The sequence below is a fragment of the Epargyreus clarus genome, unplaced genomic scaffold, assembly GCF_041222505.1.
Source record: "Epargyreus clarus isolate Ecla_fem2 unplaced genomic scaffold, WU_Ecla_fem_2.2 ptg000021l, whole genome shotgun sequence".
Lineage (NCBI taxonomy): Eukaryota > Metazoa > Arthropoda > Insecta > Lepidoptera > Hesperiidae > Epargyreus > Epargyreus clarus.
The window spans coordinates 17,392,320-17,416,869 of NW_027332228.1; the positions used below are offsets into that span (position 1 = coordinate 17,392,320).

Below are 24,550 nucleotides of genomic sequence, written 5' to 3' on the forward strand. Positions count from 1 at the left end.
AGAATTTCGATTTTCGGTAGAACAATACTGGATGGTAGATTGATTATTGATAATGGGTGTAAGTCGACAATTAGGTTATACCTACACTTGTTACTTGTAAAGTTTGTAAATATTTTCGTAGTAGGAGAGTAGGTACATACCTAAGAAGTAAACTCGAGCTACATGAAAATATACACTTCAATATACCTATATTTTTTCATTTCTTTATAACTCCAACCTAACATTTCCACGAACAATCTTAACTGATTTTAAAAACAAAGGTATCAAATTAATTTTACCGAAATTACCGGAATATACAAAGTTGACATTTTATACCTTTGTTCCAAATTCATTGAGTTTTCAACGTAAATATAATGCTACTTTAACGGATAATATCGTTAATTTTAATGTAATTTATTCAAGTCGACGACATCGCCAGCACCGGCGCACGTTTCAACGCGTAATAATTAATTACGATCAATAAATAAACAGCAAATACGCCGTCGTCAAACTGCCGTTGCGTCAACTTTATAAAAAGGTAAAATGCACGGCTTGTCCCGCGGCTGAAGCGGCTGGTGCGGCTGGTGCGGCGGGACGGTGGCGGGTGGGGAGCCACCAGACACACTCGTTTGCGGTTCTCGTTAAGAGATCCTTATTTTCTCTCTCTTTATATATTTTATCTATTTTTCCGTTATTCAGTGTCTCTGTTCGTTCTCTGTATATTGTTTGACTTGATACCTACTACAGTATATAGTTAAGTATAGGTATCATAATTATGCACAACAGCGATGTAAAACAATAACCTACTATATACGTAATATGCTGTAGATACGATAACGAACATACGAACTATGTACGATCAAGAATTAGGTACTCAAAAATACATAATTTGACATTTGTAGAATTAATTGATAAAATAGTAGTGTTCATTTTTCCATACTTATAATTATTACTTATAATAATTATATATTATTAATTGTTCGATAGCATCACCTGAAAATCCAGTATTTTTTTAAATTTTTGTCTGTAACAAAACTGATGTTTTTTTTCACTCAAATACCAATTGTTATGTAACTTTTCGTATTGTTCCTTATAAAAAAACTATTGTTTTTTAACTGTTCCTATAGTTTCTGTCACATGTGGATGGTGCATGGAACTGGCTGGCCCAATTGGGCAAAGGCTTGTTATAGGTGTGGTACTAACCCGTTCGTACTGGAAGTGCGGCGCGTGGTGGAAGGAGCGCGCGGCGCCGCGGCCGTACAGGTAGGGGTAGTAGGCGCCGTACATCACCTCGGGGCAGCTCACCGCCATGCCGGCCGCCGCCGCGCGCGCCCCATGCCGCCGCGCTCACCGCCACGCCGCCAGCCCGCCGCCACCGCCGCTCTGCCGCCCGCTCTACGTCTGCACAACAAACAAAACACTGTGTACATACTACTATATACATATTTTTAATAATACCAAATATAGAAAGAAAGAAAATACTTTATTTACGAATATTGCAACACACAGTACAATTACAAATAGACAAAATATAATAAATAAACAAACTGCTCGGTTAACACAACAATACTAAATAATGATAAATAAGAAAACAATCAATTTAGAGAAAACAAAAAAAAAATAGAATTAGAGTCCTTAAAAATTTCAAGATTAAAAAAGTTATACATAACTAAACTTATTTATTGTTTATTACACTATAATATGATGTTGATCGGACGGCTGTCCGCATGCTTGCTAATGCTAATGGTAATATTTATTTTTATGTGACATTATCTAGTTCTTATAACTGTACCTAAATTGGAATGAATAAAATAACGTAATGTGAAATAATGTAGGTACACGAAAACAAGAAAATTCGAAATAATATCAAACGGATTATCGGTCACAAGAACGGTAAATAAGCTTTTTCATAATATTATGTATAACAGGTATGTTAAAGGCTTAACTAAGTTCAGATCTTATTATAAAACATTATCGAAGCATTCACTTAGGGATGCATTAACTTAAATTAATATAATTTTTTTTGGTACAATTGACATTTGTTCAAAATTACATCAAAGAAATGTAATCATGCGTGTCCATCATACACGTTACTATTAAATATTAAGTAACAGCAGTTGGTTGTCACTCTTGTACCACCCACATAATCGTAGAGTTTTGACATCACAAAATGTTAATTATTAATGTAGGTATTTATTAGGCTGTGGAGACAAATCGTTAACTAAAAACACAACAAAATATTTGTAAAGAAAAACAGATCAAGGTAGAGTCAATACACAAATCAATAAAACACACGCATAATGTAAGAGCGTGGGAAAACCATAGGTGAATAATGCAGGAATGTGGCTGCGAGCTCATGCAGCTGCCTCGCCTGAGGACGACTGGCGGCTCGCGGCTTGCGGCGCGCGGCTCGCGGCGCGCGACTTGCTGGTGCGGCTATGCACAACTATATATGCACAGAACTATACATGTAGCAATATCCATACTTACTCATTTTTGTGTTGACTAAAAAATACATTGCCATGATCATGACGTCGAGAGACCTCTCGAAACGTCAAAAGAAATGAACGTGACCGCTTAAAGGGAAGCCTGCTGTATATGGATTTAACCAAAACATGAAAAAACATCTGTTCATCTATCTCTTATAATTTTAGTAAATTGGAGTCAACCTATAGAGGATTTATAGAAACCTATTATTTTGGTAATGCTAGCGACGTGACCAAGGCTTGCCAATGGCGCGATTTGGCACGCATGTAGCCGCCCTACGCAAATCGACTCCATGTAAAATGTAAATCCCGCTTTTAATACTTATAAGAACAGTGTTTAACTAAAATTACCCTACTGCATTTTATGTAACACTGATTTATATTTACATCAGACTTATGATTTTTTTTGTGTTTTGAACGTGTAGTAGCAAAAATTACTAACTATTACTGATATACAATCATTTTAACTTTGTACCAAGTACAATTTATCGGTAATTTATTCAACTGAAGATATATTTAGTTACCTAACATAATTATTGTAGGGAAAGTACTGATAAGGTAAAAATATTCGGTCTATTCCTGATTTAAATAAGACACTGATCCGTTACATCCGCAGCACCTATATGATGGTATAATTTAATATTTCGTATTTTGAGCCTGTATATTTACTTGTGCAAAGAAGTAAGTTATTACGGATAACATGTTTCATTCAAAGATATTGCGCCTACATCGCCTATTGAGTGCAGCGGCACGCGGCTGCGGTGTGCGGCGTGCGGCCGTCAGGGCTGTATGCACAACCTTCACATGTGACAATCCTTCATACTGGTATGATATCCCCCAATGTAAATGTTAGAAATAAGCCAATAAATATGTAAAAATAATCGACAGTAGGTGGTAGTGGTAGACAGCGGTAGTCGATTGTGCCTACATTCAGCATTAAAACGTGAAATGAGTTTTGAACAAATAAATCATCTATCGATCAAGCAGTCATAGTTATGCTGATAATAAAGTGTAATAGAATATTTAATTAATAATCATTACAATACATTTTGGGTTTATTTTATAAATCTTCGTAAAGAGAATTCAAAATTAATATGAACAAGGGAAGACCTTCATTGTCTTGATTCTTTATTTAAATAACATTTATTTACTTCAACAGGTGTACGTTGTCCGTAAATGTTTTCTTTAAACTAATACCTACGGTCAAGCTATAGGTATTATGTTAAAGAAAATGACTTAATTTCTTTAACAATGAAACCTTATCTTCGGCATAAACACCAACATATAGGTTCATCTTTTGAATAACACTCACTCTTACCTTCGGCTTTTGTTCCTTTTCGTCTCTATTTGGTACAATAATATTTAATGAATAACTAGTAGTGTTTTGTAACCTTAAATATAGAGTCAATTTATAGACAAATATATTGGGTTCCCTAAAATTTGCTATAGCCAAACGAGTCATGAACTACAGAAAACATAATATTATTATATGAATAAAATTTCAATTCTTCCCTTTATTCACGGTTTAAGTGGCAAACATGTATATAAGATGATACTAAGATCACAGAATGTTGCCGAAAACGAAGCTCTAAAACAAGCTTGATGCTAGAACCACTGAAACATTTTTGTCGGGATTTTCACAGAAAGGGATAATTTTACTTACAAGCTAAGTACTACAAGTAAGTACCTATCGCATGTGTAGTGGTGCGAGCGGACGAGGTTCCCTACGCCCAATACAACAGGTACTATGTTTTGAGGGTGGTAGAACCCTTTGTGGTTAGACTCCGGCGGCACCACCGCCACACCTATTTCTGATCTATAACAGCAGTGTTAAGCTGCTGTGTTATGGTTTGAAGGGTGTGGTAAGGGAGACATACTTTTCTGAGGCGTTCCAGCTTAGTCCTCAGGGGTAGCGGCGCATCTGTGGCCAACTTCCGGTACGAATATCTAATTCTATCTGGAGTCGATTACAGATGACCATGGGCGGCAGTAGCCACTTACCATCAGGTGGACTGCATGCTCGTCTGCTCCTCCATATACTAGTAATAAAAAAATGTAATTACGCGTGCTAGGAGAAGGTAAGCACGCGAGTGCGTACGCACATCTCACATGAATTTATAGGTACCTATATTTATGTGACATAAATCTATAGATAATCTGTTTTTAATGTCAAAATAACAGCTTTTTATTCATTGCTTATAATATAAAGCATATACGGTAGAAGCTTATAACAAAAAAAATATATATTTTTTTGTCTGAGATCTATAAAACAAATTTCACCGCTTGCAGTTCGTATCTTACTATGCTGACTCTGAACTTCGCAACTCTACTCAACAACTTTCAACATTTTTAACTCAGTAGGTGTAGAGTTACTGCGTTAATAATATTTATATGTATAATAAATTTCACGTATACATGTACATGGCGTTATTTACATATTCAAATCAATTAATTAAACTACGCTCTACCACTTTACGACGAGGCTCGTAGTGAGCTGCGTGTGTAGTTGTACAACAGAAGAAAGACAAAAAAAAACATTTTTTTTTGTCTTTCTATCTGTTTGTTCCGGCTAATCTCCGAAACGCCCGAATCAAATTTAACGAGACTCACCGGCCGTAACCTGATGTATAATAATGATGATGTTACCTGATAAGGAATAATTTAGCCTACTTCTATTTAAAAAAAACATTTTAAACGCAAGTAAAACAACGGGGCAACATAACTTTTTATATAAACAGGCGCATGTCCGCTGAACTGTTGAAAGCATTTAGTATTTAGGTAAATACTCCGACCGGTGCCATCAAATTGATCGCCCTAAACTAATAAACCGCTTATCTAGTATCTGGCACTGTATAATAAGCGTCGAGTATAGCAAAAGAGTTAATTGTATCAAGTTCAATGACACATGTACAACTACACACGCAGCACCTCACTACGAGCCTCGTAGTAAAGTGGTAGAGCGTAGTTTAATTAATTGATTTGAATATGTAAATAACGCCATGTACATGTATACGTGAAATTTATTATACATATAAATATTATTAACGCAGTAACTCTACACCTACTGAGTTAAAAATGTTGAGAGTTGTTGAGTAGAGTTGCGAAGTTCAGAGTCAGCATAGTAAGATACGAACTGCAAGCGGGGAAATTTGTTTTATAGATCTGCGCCGTCACCAGGCGCATTTGAAGGTTGAATAGGTGGGATTTGCCATTGCCAACAACAATGCCATTGAACACGATAAAATGATACAAATTTATAATACATGAAAAGAAATATTTTGGGAAATTGAAACTCATTATATTAATTACAATTTATACCTATAGGTGTCTATAAACAGTTTGTCTTCAAACATATAGTGTTATATCTGTAAGTATTGTATAAACATCGGATTATATGCAATTGCATATTTCTGTATGCAAATGCATAAAACGTCACTTTTTTGGCATTATTGCATATTTTAGTATTTTTTTCATTGATAGTGCATATATCAGCATTTTTATACATTTGGCGTACTGTCTTTATGGTTCATTATAACTGTAAGATGACAGGTGTGTGATGCCCCATTTATATTATTTCCCGTCCAATAAGTAAACAGTGGTAAGGGTCCTATTCAAAGTACCTTAACATGTATGTCGTAGTCATACCATATTCTAACTTACCATAAATATTACGACTAGTTACAAAATACTAATGTTTAGATAAAGATGACCTTGATTTTTTGAGAAATTCCGAAAAGTTAAAGTAATTGAAAAGCTTTAATAAACAAAGTTTATTAAAAAAAAATCTTCTAAATATTTATTTAGGTAGATATTATAAGATGTTCTCATATGTTCACACTTTGGTAACATAAAAAGATGGCTATCATTTTATTATGGTTCAACAAAAATGAAATATAATTCTAGATTTGTCCATAAAGCTTGATCGTAATGCCAATAACTAAAGACTTTGGACACCATTGACTGGATACACTATAGCAATTTGGGTAAATAATCGTAATTTTATAGTGCATATTTTGGCCTTATTTTCCCCTTTTAGTTAATAGGTATTTTGCCCTTTTAAACCGACTTCAAAAAGGAGGTGGTTATCAATTTGGCCGGTTTTTTTTATGTATGTACACAAACTATTCCGCCGTTAGTGAACCGATTTTAATACTTAAATTAAACTAAACACTTAAATATGGTTAGGATCCATCGATGGGTTCTGGAGAAAATGAGGGGAACTCCTCCACCCGTGTAAATATGACAGCCATAACTTCGCCGTTTATGAACCTATTTTAATGCCTTTAATTTCGTGTGTGGACAATTGCTACAAGTTGGTGCCATTTAAATATGATGAGGATCAGAGTGGGTTCTGGAGACAAAATATGTAACTCCTCAACCGATGGGTATAATTGAGTTTTGTTTGAAGATATTTGGTGTAGGTTCTAATGAAATTGCAAAACCAGTTTATCATTGACTATTTAAGAATCTGATAATGTGGCTCGGAGACAAAATATGTAACTCCTCAACCGATGGGTATAATTGAGTTTTGTTTGAAGATATTTGGTGTAGGTTCTAATGAAATTGCAAAACCAGTTTATCATTGACTATTTAAGAATCTGATAATGTGGCTCGGAGACAAAATATGTAACTCCTCAACCGATGGGAATAATTGACTTGTGTTTGAAGATATTTGGTGTAGGTTCTAATGAAATTGCAAAGCCAGTTCATCATTGACTATTTAGTTAGGTTAGGTTGGAACATATAAGACAATATAAAAATTCGGACAAGACAATATAAAAACGGTTCCAATCAATGTAAATTCAGACCTTACCTTAATTCATGATCACGTTTATACAATTTTATATTGTATTAATATAAATGTTATTATGTCATCACTAAAAAGGGTGAAAAAAAATTTTTAACAAAAAAATACAACCGACTTCTATGTCACTGCAAAGTAAAAAATAATTGAAATAAATGTTGGTTTAGTACATATTTCTGAAGTCGGCGCTCATATTACACACGCTGTTTACATCGTTATCCAACGAAATATATAGAACGGTTGTATTTTTTTGTTAAAAAAAATTTCTAGTGCATATTTCAGCATTTTGATAGTGCATATAATCCGATGTCTAGTAATGTATATTGAGTACCTTCGTATTTGATTCGATGAATTTAACGTCCTTGCGTTTAATTAATCGGTAATAGACTTAGAATGTAATAGGTTAGAAGATACCTACCATGTGCATGAATGTGTTGGACTTATCATAATGTGAGAATGCGAAATAGATGTATATTAAACAGTAGGCCATATAAGTGCAAAGTATAATAGCGACGGCATGCGGCAGCGCCGCCGCCGCTCGGCCGCGCGCCGGCCGCGTCACCGCCGCCGCTCACATTCTTACATTATTATAACTTTAATGCAGGCAACGTACATACTTTATAATATAAAGTTAAGCAATAAGTATCTAATTATAGTGGGATAAATCAATATCTATTAGGTACCATGAATTCTGCCAAAGACTGAAAAAGACAAGACATTTATGGGAATCTGAGCTTGAACTTATCAGCTGTACAAGTTTACTTAGCTCTACGTCTTTACATTTTGAGATTGAATATAATTTCCTGAACATTCATTTCATCGTGGTAGCGATAGAATTAAAGCCGCTTTCCATGTTCTCGAAATAGGTAAATTTTGTTATTAGAAAATTGCTTCAACGCCAGTGAGTTAAGTGCCCCAGCAACCTATTAAGGGCCAGCAATTTTTTTTTGTGATTGGATAGTTGAAATAATTGGCAAAATGCGAGTCTAACTCACACGCGGAAGGTTCCGTACCACCAACATTTCATTTTTTTTTTATTCTTAGTATTTATTATCTTATCAGCCATAGAAATAAATGTGTTGTGAACATTTCAACTGTCTACCTATTACGGTTTAATAGATAAAGCTAAAAATGGCCAAACGCGGCGGTTCCTTGTCTGGCGACTCCTATATAATTTCTTTCTTTTTAATTTTTAGTATTTGTTGTTATAACGGCCATCTTTATACATACGGTGTAAACATTTCAAGTGTCTCTCTATTACGGTTTAAGACATAAAACTCCATGACTGACGGAGAGACAACTGAGGCTTAGTAACAGAGCTCTGTTTTTATATTTTGGCTAGAGAACCCTAAGAACGATAGCAGCTTCCAGATTGCATTTGAGTTTCCTATAAGAATTTCTCAATTTTCAAAACATAAAGTTTACTTCATTTGAGTGTCCCATGATATCTAAAAGAATTTTTAACTAATAATATAACCGTTTCGATTTAAAAAATCCTTTCAATTCAGACAAACTTTTTTCTTTAATTGCCATAAAATCGGCTATTTCTTTTTCTTTACCCTTAGTACGGGTTATTAAGTTTTTACAAAAAATAATTGTCCATACATTTCCAATAAGCGCCCCTAGCGGACTGTATCAGAATACAGAACTGGTTGGAAATGTATGGGAAATACGTAAACAACAGTCATTTTTGCAAAAATGTAAAAACTCATACTAAGGGTACTCTTGTCTCAAATAATTAACCTTTTTAGAATTTAATGTTTACCTAATTAGGTAATATATGTTACTAGCTGATGTATGTAGCTCATAGATATATTATCCTACTGACGTAGGGGTAGTTATCTACGATGTAGCTAATTTATGTCACGACATCGTGTTCTAAGATGTTCGTGTCGTTAGATGTCAACCAAAATATATTCAGTTCGGGATATTAAAAAATTGAATGAAAATATGCAAATCGCAATACAGTTCGTTACTTAAAAATAGATGTTTGGCACAACTCTACTTATGAATGACAGGTTGGTTCGCGGGCCGGACTCCATGCGATCGCAGGCCGACGGTGCCCTAATGCCCTCTATAACATCGAATCTGTTATTATATCTAGGTACTGATTACTGATACATAAACATAATTATACAATCATTAAAATAGTAAATACCTATTGTAATGATTGTAGGACCTATATATTTGTCCCTGTAGTTCCGGGACTAGAGTCGGGCTACGGTATGCCCTGCCTGTCGTAAGAGGCGACTAAAAGGGGGCTTTCGGGGTTGCGGGCGGCAAGAGTGGGAGCTCGAGCCGTCTAGTAAGCGATCCCGGGAAGGACGGCGGTATCTGTGGTCGCATACCGTCGTGAACACCAGATGGTGCGGGAGGAGCGAAATCTGCTCCCCCAGGGGAGACCCCGATCGGGGCATCGCGCTTGGAGGACTCCGGTTGCGCTCCGTCGGAGATCCCGGAGTTCTCCAACAAGCGTTGAGAACGGCCACCAGGGGGGGTTTTAGTGAGGTAAGAATCCCACATAACCCGACGTCGCTCCAACGTCGTCGGGTACCTTTTGAAGGTTTCCCCCTCGTTAAGAAAAAGAAAAAAAAGGTACCTACATATTGTTGATTGTAGGTACATAGGCTATGCTATTACTAACTTAAATACAGATCAAGTTAACGCACGTAGAATAAGAAGACAGCAAGTTGAGAGTCGAACTAGCAAACAGAGAAGGTTCCGAAGGTACCTAGAAACTAATTATAAACGATTTATTTTATTATCTATTTGTTATCATTGTGAAAATTGTCATGCTACGTACTAAGCGTTACGTGCTATTTATGGCGGTTCAATAAATAAACTGAAAAATGCCGAAAACTATGGATTTCAGTGTAACAAAAACCTTTCCATAGATTATTATAAATCTCTGGCGTCGTGTTTTAATGTTAGAATAATGAACCTTGCCGGTTATTTCTTTCCTACAATAGTAAATACGTATCTATAATTATGTAGAGGAGGCATGTGTACTGAAATGTTCAACATTTTACCGACCGCGGGTTCAGGATGCAAGTAACCGTGTACCTACGTTGAAAACACCCCAATAACTTTTGAAGAAGATGTACAAACAACACAAATGTACCTATTACCAAATTCCCTATTAGTTCAGAAATTTTCAGGTAAAAAAAAATATATCTACAATTTTCCCCCTAATGCAGCCGTTATAGAACTCTAATTAAATGATCGTATTACGTAATTCTTATATATCTTTTATATATATATATATATATGAGATTGTTATTGTAAAAATTGAGTCTTATTTAACGAGTCAGTGATTATTCTTATGTGTTACTTGCTAGTTGTATGTGATTTACTTTCTACGGAAGTCTATTCTATGTTTTATATAGTACGTTGATTATACATATATAATACCTAATTATGAAGTGCTTGCTCAACAAGTAAAAAATTGTTTGATGATCAGTAGGTATAGAAAAAATAATTACCTACAGATTATTTACTTTTGTGTTATAAGTATACACTCACACATCAAAGTAAGAGTATCGAGGTACTTACTCGTTAAAAGGGTTTTTAAGTAGATACACTTAGCCACACTTGAAGTGTTTTAATAGAACGGCCGAAGTGGACGTCCACGCTACCTTCGAATAATGTGCAGGGTAACAACACTCGCAATTCTTTGTACGTGTCACACTGATATAGCCGGATCACTGCACGACACTCGCGGTCCCGCGGCTGCGGCGGCGTCAGCGCGCGCCGGCCATCGCGCCGTTACACTGCACTGCACTGCGAGCACTGGGCACTGCGCGGCGAGCTGACTCTCGCGACATGCGTGCGAGGCGGCGCGCGGCGCGGTACTGGCCGCTGCTGGCGCCGCCGCCGCCGCCATTGGCCGCCGCCGCCGCCCCCGCCCGCCCCCGCCCGTCGTACCCGCCCCGCGCCGCCCTCGCCCGCCCACCGCATTATACTACGCCAGAACTGCCAGTAGGCTGAGTAGGCTCAGAAGCGATCACAATTGCGACTGCCGCTGCACTCCTGTTTTTAATCGCTAATGACTGAATCGATCTTAACTTAACTCTTAAACATCTCTCGTCTATCAAGATCGAAATTTGTTAATTAGTGAAGTATCGAATCAATAAAAAAATTGAAACAAACTTAAATTTGATGTCAGCGCTTTTGCTTTATGTACAAAGTAGCTAGGTAGGTACTTATCTACCCATCTATAGTCCGATTCATAATTAGGTGTCCAAAATGTAAACAAAGGTGTTAACCTATCAAGAAAATATGTGTCAAATGTAGTTTCTTATTTTTGACAATATTGTATTAATACATCGATAATAAAATAATAATCTAAATAAATTAAAATCAATTCACATTTTCCAATATTTATATTAACTCAATTCCATTTCATACAGTAATAATAATAAAAAACAAGATTTATGAGAGAAAATTAAATTGTGATAATGGTCACACAATCGGCATCCAACACATTTTTTGTGCCGCCATTTTTAAGTTTCGTAGTTGATATTATTCATTTTTGTGATCGTGATCGAAATCGAATTTTTTCTAGTTTTCGTAGCGCGTTTTTTTTTTATTGTGTGCAATTATTAAGTTTTTGTTTTATGTTGAATTTTGTGAAATTTTTCGTTTCTTGTTCATTTGTTAAGGTTTACAATACCTGTAATCGAATTTTGACAATGACATTTCTTTTTTTACATTTTGGACACCTAATTATGAATCAGACTATACACCTAATTATGTAAGGTTGGGACGTATGTGCGGTTCCACATGGACCGATCAATATTTATTTTATGCTATAGGTACAAATCTAATAAACCGCACATAGATAATAGTAATAAAATGTACCTAATAAATAAAACAAAATGTAGGTATAACATTTATGTGTGTCTAGAAACTGCGCCGTTTGGTGCATAGATGGTCAGCCGGCACTTACGGCACCCACAGGAAGAGAGTAAGTAGGTAGGTAGGTACCTAATCTATCATTCGACGCGGACGCGCCCGCGACCGCGTCAATATGTGTCGTGTTCTCTCATTGTTCTCGTCCGACCGACGACGGCTACATTCGTCCGCGAGTGACTGTCAGCGTTCCTGTAGTTCCGGGACCAGAATAGGGCTACGGTATCCCCTGCCTGTCGTAAGATGCGACGAAAAGGGGCTTTTGGGGTTGCGGGCGGCAAGAGTGGGAGCTCCAACCGCCCGGCTAGCGACCCCGGGAAGGACGGCGGTATGTGTGGTCGCATTCCGTCGTATACCTACACCAGACGGTGTGGTGATATAAACTCACCAGGGCGGAGCCCGACGGGGCAGTGCGCTGAGAGGACTCCGGTCGCGTTCCTTTGGAGATCCCGGAGTCCTCTACGCAGCGCCGAGGACGGCCACCGGGAAGGTTTTAGTGCGGTAAAAGTTCCACATAATCCCGTGTCGCTTCCACGGCATCGGGTACCTTTTGAAGGTTTCCCCCTCGAGAAAAAAAAGGTACCTAATATACAAATTCCGGCCAGACTAAGATTGCTTGATTAAAATTTAAAAAATATTGGTAAGACCAATCGCAAAAGCAAGACAAAAATCAAAGCTGAACAAGCGGCAACACATGAAAAGGTAAAAACAAAAACTAAAACTGAAAGATCATCTGTGAAACGTGGTAGGTAGGTAGGTACTGTAGCATGACAAGGAGGACAGAAGCCCCATGAAACAAAATGAATAAAAATATCTATTCGTACCTATATGTTTTATCTATAATTCTTAAAAAATAATACGTTAGGTACGCGTACCTAACTATTACCTATTAAGCATTTATCAATAATGTATAGGTAATAAAACTATACATAGAGTAGAACCTAACTAATCACTAAATATTATAGAACAAAGTAGACTCCCGCAGTCTGTCCCCATGTTCGCTTAGATCTTTACAACCACGAAACGGATTTTGATGCAGTTTTTTTAAAAGACAGAGTTATTCAACAGGAAGGCTTGTATGTATAATACATGTATAACATATTAGAAAAACACTGCTAATTTTTCAGATTTCGTGGATATACACATTTTTGTGCTTAGGTAGGGGAGAACAGGGTAATGAGAGCCTATTAAGGGAAGGTTTTAATAAAAATCACGTTAGTTGAGATATTTGTATTTTTTTATTATAAACTCTTACCATCATTATTAGAGGATATTTTAATCACAGTCATAATCAACTACAGACATGTAATAAGCTACAATTAGCGATTTACTAAAAAAGTCAGTCGCTCCCATTACCCGATAAATGCGGCTAATGAGAGCCCATTTAACGCTCATATGGGAAATGGGAGCCATTATAATTACTCTTAAAGAAAAAAAATAACAAAACGTACTAGGCATGAGATCTAGTTATTACAATAATCAATATAATATAAAACTCTTGGTAACAAGTTAAAACAAAACAAATTCAAACTAAACGGAGATAAAATATGAAAATATTAACTGAAAGCAAAAGTCCCGATTTTAAGGATCCAAACAAAATGCACAAATATAAGTATCTGGACTATCACTGCCAGAACACTCCTTATGGGCCCAGTTGCCGCAACTTCTGCATCGGTACCACATCTCTCCACTTTTTCCAGTATCTAAACAAATTGCACATAAATTATCCTCTTCAGAATATTCTGACTCATCATCGCATATAGCATTTTCGTCAATTGATGAGTCTTCATTATCACTTTGAAACAAAAACTTTGTTGCCTTTCTTATCCTTGTGTTTCTGGTTTTAATCTTCTTACTTTTAAGCTCTTTATCTTTGGTATTTTTCTTCTTAATACATTTGCCTTTGGTACATTTTCCCTTGATACAATTTTCTTTACCGCAGTTTCCTTTATTTTTCTTAATTGCTTTTGTCTTATTCTCCTTTTCAGTTCTTTTCCTCTTCTTTTCTTCAAATATTGCTTTCATTGGAGTGCTTGTTATTATTTCAGAATGCTGTTTGTTCTTCAACGGTCTTTTGTTTTGAGATATGAGTTGTTGAGGCAGTGGGCTGACAATGGAAACAGCATGAGCAAAGTCAATATTAGATGGAGTTGCGATAGATGTGACGGTATGTGTCTCCGAAATTGCTGGCAGTTCTGGTGTTGAATATGATGTGGATGGAATTGGAACCGGGGTTACAGCAGCTTCCCTCTCAATAATTTCCGGTTCAAATTGTAGATCACTTAAAATAGATGGACTTGTTGCAGGGCAAGCATATGGTTGCCCAGTTTGATGTGATGTTGATGGCATATGAGGGACATTAGTTGGCTGCTGTTGTGCGTCAGCAACTGGCACAGATGATCTAGATTCCTCATCTATGAAGTCTTCATCACAAAAAACTCCAGGATTCAGAGGATATATTCCCGTTGCTTTAAAGCTCGATACTCCTTTTTCTATAGAAGCAACTCTAGTATAAGCTTTATTAAACAGTCCAGCAATGTCGTAAGGAGTAATTTTTACCAAATTTCTTGATTTTATATACAAGTTGCATTCTTTGTTATAAGCTGTTTTAAGCGGGGAATAAAACGCAACGTCAAGGGGCTGTAGACGGTGGGATGAATGTGGAGGAATGGTTAGCATTATGACATGGTTCTCTTTTGCCAATTCCCAAGCTTCGAGAGTAGCATGACTGTTATGATTGTCCAATATTAGCAATACGGGTGTTTCAGCAGAAGGCTTGGTGTGTTTAATAAAATGACGAAGCCATAAAACAAATATCTTTTCGTTAGTCCAGCCATTGTGTGAACACGTGTAAATGGCTCCAACTGGTCCATCTTTCTCGAGTTGTGGTGAGTGACGTTGACGGGGAAATATAAAAAGCGGAGGAACGAACGATCCAGAGGCACTTACAGCACATATAACAGTGACCGTCTTACCTCTTTCCCATGACGTTATAGACCCGACGCGTTTTTGTCCTTTGGGAGCTATAATTTTTTCAGTCTCTTGGACGGTCGTTATTCCAGTCTCGTCTACGTTGTAAATCATTTGAGGTTCGAAGTTATGTTGCTCCATTAATTTCTCCAAGTTATTGAATAAAAGCGTTATCTCAGTCTTATTAAATCCTAGGATTCGGTTGATGCTTATGGCTTCAGGCTTTCTAATACTCAAATCTTGATGACGGTGTAAAAATCCAGCCAGCCAATCTTTTCCTGCAGTCTGATTGACTTGGTTAAACCGTTTCTCAATACCTAGTTGCTTAGCTACACTATAACATACTTTGCGAAACTGTTCTCTTGTCAAACCATAAAATTTGCTTGACATAGTCCGAAGGTGGTTAGCCAGTATTTCTTCTTGGGCAACATTAAATACAGTACGTCTTCCCAGCTTAGGCGAGTTTTTGTAGCTACTGTCGTCGGCTTTCGCTAAATTGTATCGCTTCTTAAGAGTGCTATAAGGAATACCAGTTTGTTGCGATACTTTGTACACCGAAATTCCTCCTCTTTTGAGAATAGATACCGCATTTTCTAATGAATCCACTGTCCAAGAAGCTTTTGTGGTTGTCCGAGTTCTTTTACGTGGCATCTAAAAGAAAAAAATAAGCATTTATATCTCTGAACTAAATGGGGTAATGGGAGCGATGTCGGGTAATAAGAGCCTAACTAGGCTACCATTAGCCGCTGACGACCATTTTGAAAAGTAATAACATAAATATGTAATTGTATTCTCAATCACAATTCAACTATTTGCTCTTGTTAGTTAACGAATCTGGCGATATAATAAGCATAACTACAATAAAATAAGATTATGTTTTCATGCTTACCTTGATCCAGGCAATTTGCAATTTCTTGTAAGCGTGGAGCGAAAAACACACAACCGTCCCTCGTGACTATACGAATGGCACTAACGGTTCGAGCGCGTCAGGCGAAGTTTGCCGATTGTTGACGGAAGTAGCCGAGTACCTACGAACGCGCGTTTGTGGCTGCGTTCCGTTCAAACACCATAGCTCCCATTGCCCGACCGCTCTCAATACCCCGCGTTCCCCTACATTGCAAACGCTGGCTGAACCCTACGAGATAATCAAAATCATGTTCTACAAGTATTGTACCTACACCTTAATCAGGTGTAAAATCAGGCGTTTAATGTAGATAAAATTTGCTCTTTATATAGAATGTGAATTGGACTTATAGTTTAGAAAATCCTATGAGTAGGATTATTACGAGTACCTAGTATAATATTTTGCGATGAATATATACGGACGCACCCGCTATTACTAAAGGTGATTTTCGTTCGATTTAATAAAAAATAACCATAACATTGTGGATACTTTCGACTGTTTTCCTTAATTATCAAAGTAGAAAACGAGTATGCAATATACCTACCTACATGGAAAGTGGTCACTGCCGCCCGGAACGATCAGTAACCAGCTCCATATAGAATATAAATTGGGCGTTATACCTGAAGCCTATCAAAGACGCGTAACCACTCCTGAGTAGATACAGAATTGGTCGCCTCATATGCAAATCGGCCGATATGTGGCAACTCTCCCGCCGAAGCAAGAGCACTGCTATAAGCTAGAAATTGGTGTCGCGGTGGTATTTTTCTTTTTGAAGCATTGACCCTACTACTTTTCGAATATATTGTTGTGAAATATTTTACACCAAGGATGCGAGGTTCGGAAGTGGCTTCCGCTGTATTGGACGACTGAGTCCTGCACTCAGGGGACTCCGTTTGCGTCCAATCGGAAATCAGCGAGTTCTCCGCATAATGCCAAGGAAGACCACCAAGTTTTATTGGCAAAAAATCCTGTTGTTATTCAATGGCAGTGGCGCTTGAAAATTAGAATTTTTGTGTGCCGAACCTTAATAAGTCCACGAATCAAAATTAATGATTTTTCTCCTTATCGAGCTCTAAAATCTTTATTACTCCAAACCCTCTAAAGATATAACCTTGATTTTTTTACAAGAGCAAAAAAAGAACAGTGTAGTGAGTGGGGCGAGAGTAAATGAGGATAATTAAAAAAAATGAGAAACGTGTCCCTTTTCATTCTGAGTTGATGATGCAAAGTACCGAATGGATTTATATGCGGTTTTCACCGATAGAAAAAGTGAATTGTGAGAAAGATTTAAATGACTATTAAGTTCACTTCAGTGTGACGATATTTTTTGTTAATTTATGTAATCTACAAACTTGACGCAACAGATAGTATAGATAGATCAGATAATATAGGAGTAACAGATGAGCAATATGAGCATGCAGTGCACCTGATGGTTCACCTAACTCCCGCCCATAGACATATGTAAATCAACCCCAGATATGATTAGATATAGGAATATCTAATCATATCTGGGGTTGATTTACAGGTAGGAACCTGAGGTCAGCCACTGATGCGCCGCTACCCCTGAGGACTAAGCTGGAACGCCTCGGAAAAGTACCTATGTCTCCCTCATCCTACGAACCAGAACATAGCAGCATGAGCAGTGGCGGTGATGTCGACGGAGTCTAACCACAAAGGGTTCTACCATCTTCAAAAAGCTTCTTCAAAAAGCAAAAGTCAGAGGTTAGATATCTACAATTTTACTTTTCGGGATATTAAGACGGGGTTTGTGTGAAGCGGAATCTTTTTTTTTAATTAATTTAATATTCTCATTAATTTAAGTCTTTTTGTTATAAATGTTGTTTTTTTGTTTTCCAACAAAAAGTTAAAGAACCTAAGTTGCAGAAAATTCGATTTGAGACTTTATTTGTTCTTACATTCTTTTGTGCGACGATAGTTTGCTTGATAGAACGTAAAAACCCTTTTCAACATGGCGGCCGAGGGACAAGACTTGCAACCCGACAAATTAGGATTAAGGTTCACACTAACCCCTTGATATCCAAAAAATAAAATTGCGTCCTCTGACAGTTACAACCCAAATGTGCGTAACATTTAAATGGACTAATGAATACGAATCTTTCGAAGCTACATAGGTGCTATGTGCTATGTAGTGTTAGCATAGTCATAATAAAAGTGATAGATACCTACCTAAGCGGGCGAGAGCGGGCAGCGGAGGGTTCCGGGGTGGTCCCGTGCTGTTTTCGTCCCGCTAATACGTATGAGCAATTTGCTACTGCCACGCGACTCGTTTCTATTTTCGGAGCGGACTAGCAGTTTGGCGCAGACTCTACTTCCTTTATATGAGTCATCAATTTCATAATTTAAAATTTTAGTGTGCATTTTAGTTTTTTTTTAATAAACTAAATATTTTTATTTTTTTAGATTTAGATATTTTGATGTGTAGGTATTTAAAGGTTGTTTTCTACCTTTTTGCGTTTTCTATAATTCAGACGATTCCGACCGTAGGTATTTACGACTTGGTCCCTGTAGTCTCGGGACTAGAATAGGGCTACGGTATCCCCTGCCTGTCGTAAGAGGCGACTTCTGGGGTTGTGGGCGGCAGAAGCGGGAGCTCGAACCGTCCAGCAAGTAACCCCGGGAAGGACGACGGTTTGTGTGGCCTCATACCGTTGTAAACACCAGGTGTGTGGCAGGAGCGTAAACTGCTCCCCCAGGGAAGAGCCCCATTGGGGCATCGCGTTCGGAGGACTCCAGTTGTGTTCCATCGGAGATCCCGGAGTTCTCCACCAAGCGATGAGGACAGCCACCGGGGGGTTTTAGTGCGGTAAAAAAAATCCCACATAAACCGGCGTCGCTCCCACGTCGTTCAGGTACCTTTTGAAGGTCTCCCCCTCGTAAACAAAAAAAATATATTTACGACTTATGAATAGCCTGCATTTACCTACTTAGGTACTTATAAGTACCTAGGTAGGTAGATAATATATCTTTGGACCTTTTATCTTCACGTCGATTTTTACTCCGAATTGGTTTTGTTAAAGATAGCATTTTACTCTGTAATCCTGAGAAACAACTCCGATTTTGATATTTATTTTTCTTTTTTTATATATTATTTAAAAACAAACTTTTCAGCTGGGGCATTAATTTAGGAAGGTAGGCACATAAGAATATATGGTTGTTTGCTTTCTTCGCGCATTAAACCTACCAAATTAAAAACTACTTGATAAATTTCAATTTTTAGGGTTGCGTACCCAAAGGGTGTAAGCGGAACACTATTATGTACTAAGACTCGGCTGCCTGTCTGTCTGTCACAGAGCTCTATCGAGGTATCTAACTGCTGAACCGTAATAAGAAGACAGTTGAATGTTTTGTAATCCATTAACTAATAAAGCTGCTATTATAATAAATACAAATAATGACAATAAAACAAATTTTAATATTGTAATTTTAATTTTATTATATGTTGTTTAATTATCATTACTTAGGTATAGCTGTTATGGTATCTACTAAATACTTAAAATAAAAAAATAATTAACATTTCATAGCATGTGTATGTGCGAGTTCAACTCGGACTTGGCCAATTATTTTTTAAGTTTTACTTTAGAGATACCTGGTCCTGTCCTGGAAAAAATATCACGATAATTCACGATATATTCATTTAATACAAATAGGTATCATAGATTAGTCTCCGACAAATATATAGATTGTAGAGAATAAAAATGAGTATAATTATGTTTTTTTATTTCCAGAATATGCAGGTATACCCATAGACATAATAGGGGAGAGTCCCACAGTACCGGCCGGCATCCAATACCGGCCACTTGCAAATTCTCTTAGCCTACAACAGCTGGCGTTAAAGGAAATACAGTAGAATCACAGATACATTGTTAAGAGGTTAGGGCGGGGTTAGGCCCAGCGCGAGAGGAACGACTCTCGAAGCGTTTACTGTCAGTGCGAAGATCAGTGTTGCTTAAGGTAGATACACCTACGCTACAATATTAAAGTTCTGAGTGTGATTTTCGAAGTACAGATGAAAATTTAAAGCCCGTTAATCCTGGTACGTATAATTTACTTACACAATTATTAAAAAAAAGTGTTTTGAATCGATCTTCATTTACACGTTTTTGTTTGTGATCAAACTTATTTATCATGAGGTATACGTTTACCATACCTATAAATTGTGGGCGCTATAAAAAAGCTTGAAAATTAATGTGGGTTATGAAATGATAAAAATACTTGATAAATTTCAATTTTTAGGGTTGCATACCGAAAGGGTGTAAGCGGAACACTATTATGTACTAATACTCCGCTGCCTGTCCGTCTGTCACAGAGCTCTATCTAGGTAACTGCTGAACCGTAATAAGAAGACAGTTGAATTTTTTGCAATCCATTAACTACTAAAACTGCTATTATAATAAATACAAATAATGACAATAAAACAAATTTTAATATAGGTATACGTATACCTATATTAAAATTTGGATAAAAATAAAAATGGTTCAGTTCAATGTTAACTGGTATGTTACCAGTTACCTAACAAAGTAAACCTCCTGAGGCAATGGTCAGCTACTATCAGAGACATACACGAAAGTGTAGGAATAACTCATTATCAAATTCCATTGTAACATATACCTACTGTGAAAAGTAAAAACCTAGGTTTTTTTTAAATACTTTATTTGTTTCCTTTAATAAATACACCAATATTGTTACAGATATAATGATATTGCAAGGCATACTATCTTCACATTGAACTGTATGAATAAGATTTGCATGTTCTGATATATACAATCAATTACACCAAATATAAGTAATTAATAAAGCACAATATGGTGAAAACTTACAAAATGTTTTCCCGGCATATTTTTTTTCCCGACCCACGGGATTTCCCGACCACATTTTCCCGGGAATTCCCGGGAACTCGAGAAATTTTCATATTCGAGGGCTCTGAGTTTAAAATGCACCGCAGAAATAATGTTCCAATCTTAACAATGAGTAATTAAATATCACACTTTTTTCTAGCCAGTTGTACAAGGGCTATGCAGTCTTCTAAAGACAATAAAAATTGATTATAATAATAAAAGATAAACCAAGTATAAATCGGATGGGATTCAGTATGAAAAACCATGGCTGCAGCGTCCTTTTTATTTAAAGGGTAAAAACAGAACCATATTACTAAGCCTCCACTGTCTGTCCATCTGTCACAGAGCTCTATCTCCTGAACCGTAATAGATAGAAATTTGAAAATTTTGCAGAGTATGCATAATGGCTGCTATAACAATAAATGCTAAAAATAAAAAAGTTACAAATATAATAAATACAAGGAACCGCTATTTTTCGATGTTTTTCGCTTCTATCTATTCAACGTAATAGGTAGACTGTTATAATGTTCATAATTCATGTCATCTTCTGGTGATGTCATGTTTTTACATTGTATACAAAAAGTCAAGTGGAAAGGTGATGCATGTGAGGCCTGACGTCAGTCTTTCAGCTTTGCATTTAACACAGCAACAGCGGTGTTTAATACTTTTATAATTAAATTTAAACTTTATATTATATTACAACATTTTTTAAATCCTTTTAAGTTCTTTTTGTACTACAAACATGTATTATTTGATTGTTTTAAATCATCATCATGCTTATTATATACAAAAAATAAAGACAGATAAATGATTTGTTGTGTACTATGAGCCTAAAAACTATAAAGTATTCGCAATGCGCCTATAAATTGTATATAGCAGGGATGGCAAATTCTACTACAGTTAATTAGACTGGAAATTAATTTGATCAATGACAAAAATCTTATGAACTTGCCTTGCCATAATTCAAATGACTTATTGCTGCAATTGCCCATGATATCAGGCATATTTCCAAAAAATTGCAATTGTATACATTATACTTATAAACTGTGAATTATAATATGTTAATTATTACTGATTATATGTAAAAGAAAATGGATTCTAAAATTATACAACCAATATATTATTATGATTTGAGTTCATACTCAAGTCAAGTTTATACTTATAAAGCGACATGTCAAAAATGCAGGTTTACAGGAGAGCGTAATAACCACTCTAGAAATAATTCTCTATACAATTCTAAGATTATTTTTTTTATAATGTTGTTAGAGCTTTCGAAAGTTTGTACTAGTATTTTTAAATATTGTTTTTTTTTTTATATTTACTAGAAAAACTGACAGATGACTGATTCTACATGAAAAGGCAAATAAAAGTATGCCAGACAAGTCTGAGATACAACTTTATATGTAGGAAACATGAAAACGGTATTGATATCTTACTCAGATTTTACATTGATATTTACTTTTGTAGCTTAGAATAACAATATTTTTTTTTGTGTTCTTACTTATTATTTATAGCTGAAAATATGCTTTTTAGACGTGATGTTAAGTTAGACCGCGTTCATGCCGAGTGGCGCGCTTTTTAAGACATCGTACAAAGAGATAAGTATAGATATCCGCATTTACAACACCTATTTCCTGTAAATGTTATACTTGTTCTCTTATACGAATGGTAAATCTAGTAAAATACATCATATTTAAAGAAAAATCTTATATAAGCATACGCATATGGACAATCCAAAGCCGAATATGCAATAAAAAAAATTGCAATTTTTGACGTCGCTTTTTACGTAGGGACCGTCGAAGTATGTGTCAAATAACTACAATATGTCAAAGGCACACATGCACACAACACAGCTTAGAAACACTGAGGGCGTGTCTTAATCTCCATGGCGAGGCCGCGCTCCACGAGCGGCGCCGAGAAGCGGTCGAGCGGCAGCGACGAGCACACGAACACGGGCCGCAGCAGCCCCGCCGCCACGCGCAGCGCCAGCGGCGCCGCGTCGCCGCCGCCCGCCAGCAGCCGCGTGGCCAGCGCGCCCTGCGCCACGCCCGCCGCCGGCATGCCCAGCGCCAGCTCGCCCAGCGCCGCGGGGCCCTCGCCGCCCAGCCACAACATCAGCGACTCCTCCATTTTCAGCGCCACCATCCGGCACACCAGCTCGCCGCTCCACACCTCGAACTGGTGTACGTTCCATGAGCTTTCTCTGTATATTACCTTGCGTTTCGTTGTAACGACACGAGGTGAGGTGCCCGGCTCCATAATTACACGAATCTCTCAAATTCGGAATCGACTCTATGAGAGACCGGCTTTCGTTGCATAGGAAAATTATACAGTTATAATCTTAAGCAAATGAATAACAATCAACCTTTATGTAGCTGTAGAATTATTCTCATGTAGAGTCTGTTTGTATCCATGTGCGGTAGGTCGGTTAATGCAAAACACATCGAAATAAATAATCAATAATGTAATTGCAATTCATTCGTTTGCTAATCCGACACTCGACATTGACAATGACAATTGACAATGGGCACAGCTCAATCGGCTCTATAGTTATGTCAATGACACTATTGTCATTTGTCACTTTTAATGTGACTTGATAAATTTGATATAGAGCCACCAAGTTATAAACTGCCATACTTTTGTGCATGTGTGACTCGGAACAATAAGTAATATGTGAGCAGACAGTGGTGTCACTAGCGATCATAACATAGGTTTGTCTGTTGGTTTAAACTATAAGATGTAAGAAATAGCAATTTTATTCATCAATACCTATATTTGCAATAAGCACTGGCGACTCAGGAAGCATAGGGGGCTAGAGGTAGTCCGCCACGGGCCTCTGTTTCCGGGTGCTTCCAAACCGACCGACTACCGAGTATTCATTTGCTTTTTTTTATTTGTTATTATAGTAACTATAGACGTAAATGCATTGTGAAAATTTACCTACCAACAATCTACCTATAACGCTTCAATAGATAAAGCCATAGATTAGTAGAGATTACTCCTAACAAGAAATTGTACCCAGTTTTGAGAATTGAAATAGTTGCGTAAAAAAGTTTTGCCACGTCTCCGTGCTAAAATGTCCTTAAAATATTTGAAATAATTATTTATTTATTACATAAATTACGCAGTATTAGTTATTTATTCGTACATTTTAAAAAAGCATAATGTAAATGTGAATCTTTGGAACACAGTCATTTATAGTTCGTGTTTTGGAGATACAACTTATAATTTACCTAATTTTAATACATATAATGAAAAATGAATATATAATAGGTATGTATGTAAAACCCATGAGTAGTTCTGGGGCAGGCCACTAGGGGCGCTTTAGGGGTGACAAAAAATACGTAGAGTTGCCACTCTATAACATGTATATAATAATACTCTATGGGTTTTCGTGTGGTGACGTCACATGACATTTCAAGCAGCACCGTCGCCGTTTTGGGGTTTAAAATCCACAGATAAAAAATCGAAAATTTCTTTTTAAAAACTAAAACACCTAGAATATATTAAAAATTAAACTAAATAATGTACAATATATGTTTACTTATAAGCTATCATATCGAACATATTTTATTGTTATAACTGTCAAGTACCCAATTCTCAAGGGGGTGAATACCCCCAGATTTTTTAACATTTTTTC

General features: G+C 36.8%; 3 protein-coding genes across 4 annotated transcripts in view; all 3 read right to left on the reverse strand.

Moving 5' to 3' along the window:
* vg (transcription factor vestigial) overlaps positions 1-11,107 on the reverse strand; it is a 53,785-nt gene extending 42,678 nt beyond the window's left edge. Inside the window, exons 1-2 of one of the 2 annotated variants that reach the window (XM_073084884.1) lie at positions 10,822-11,107; positions 1,183-1,380 (exon numbers count right to left, since the gene is read on the reverse strand). In XM_073084884.1, the coding sequence (XP_072940985.1) occupies positions 1,183-1,290 (108 nt within the window). In that variant the 5' untranslated portion in view covers positions 1,291-1,380; positions 10,822-11,107. Of the gene's footprint in view, positions 1-1,182; positions 1,381-10,821 lie in introns of those variants that run through there. The other variant, XM_073084883.1, reaches the window with a different exon arrangement.
* A 2,288-nt stretch (positions 11,108-13,395) lies between these two features.
* Positions 13,396-16,259, reverse strand: LOC140750858 (uncharacterized). Its single transcript, XM_073084581.1, has 2 exons — positions 16,040-16,259; positions 13,396-15,801 (listed from the first exon to the last, which is right to left on the reverse strand). Exon 2 carries the CDS (start codon positions 15,799-15,801, stop codon positions 13,762-13,764), a length of 2,040 nt encoding a protein of 679 aa, XP_072940682.1. The 5' UTR covers positions 16,040-16,259; the 3' UTR covers positions 13,396-13,761.
* A 4,449-nt stretch (positions 16,260-20,708) lies between these two features.
* On the reverse strand, positions 20,709-23,448 carry LOC140750597 (uncharacterized). The gene has a single exon (XM_073084243.1). The coding sequence runs from the start codon at positions 23,167-23,169 to the stop codon at positions 22,765-22,767; it is 405 nt and encodes a 134-aa protein (XP_072940344.1). The 5' UTR covers positions 23,170-23,448; the 3' UTR covers positions 20,709-22,764.
* Between the last annotated feature and the right edge of the window lie 1,102 nt (positions 23,449-24,550).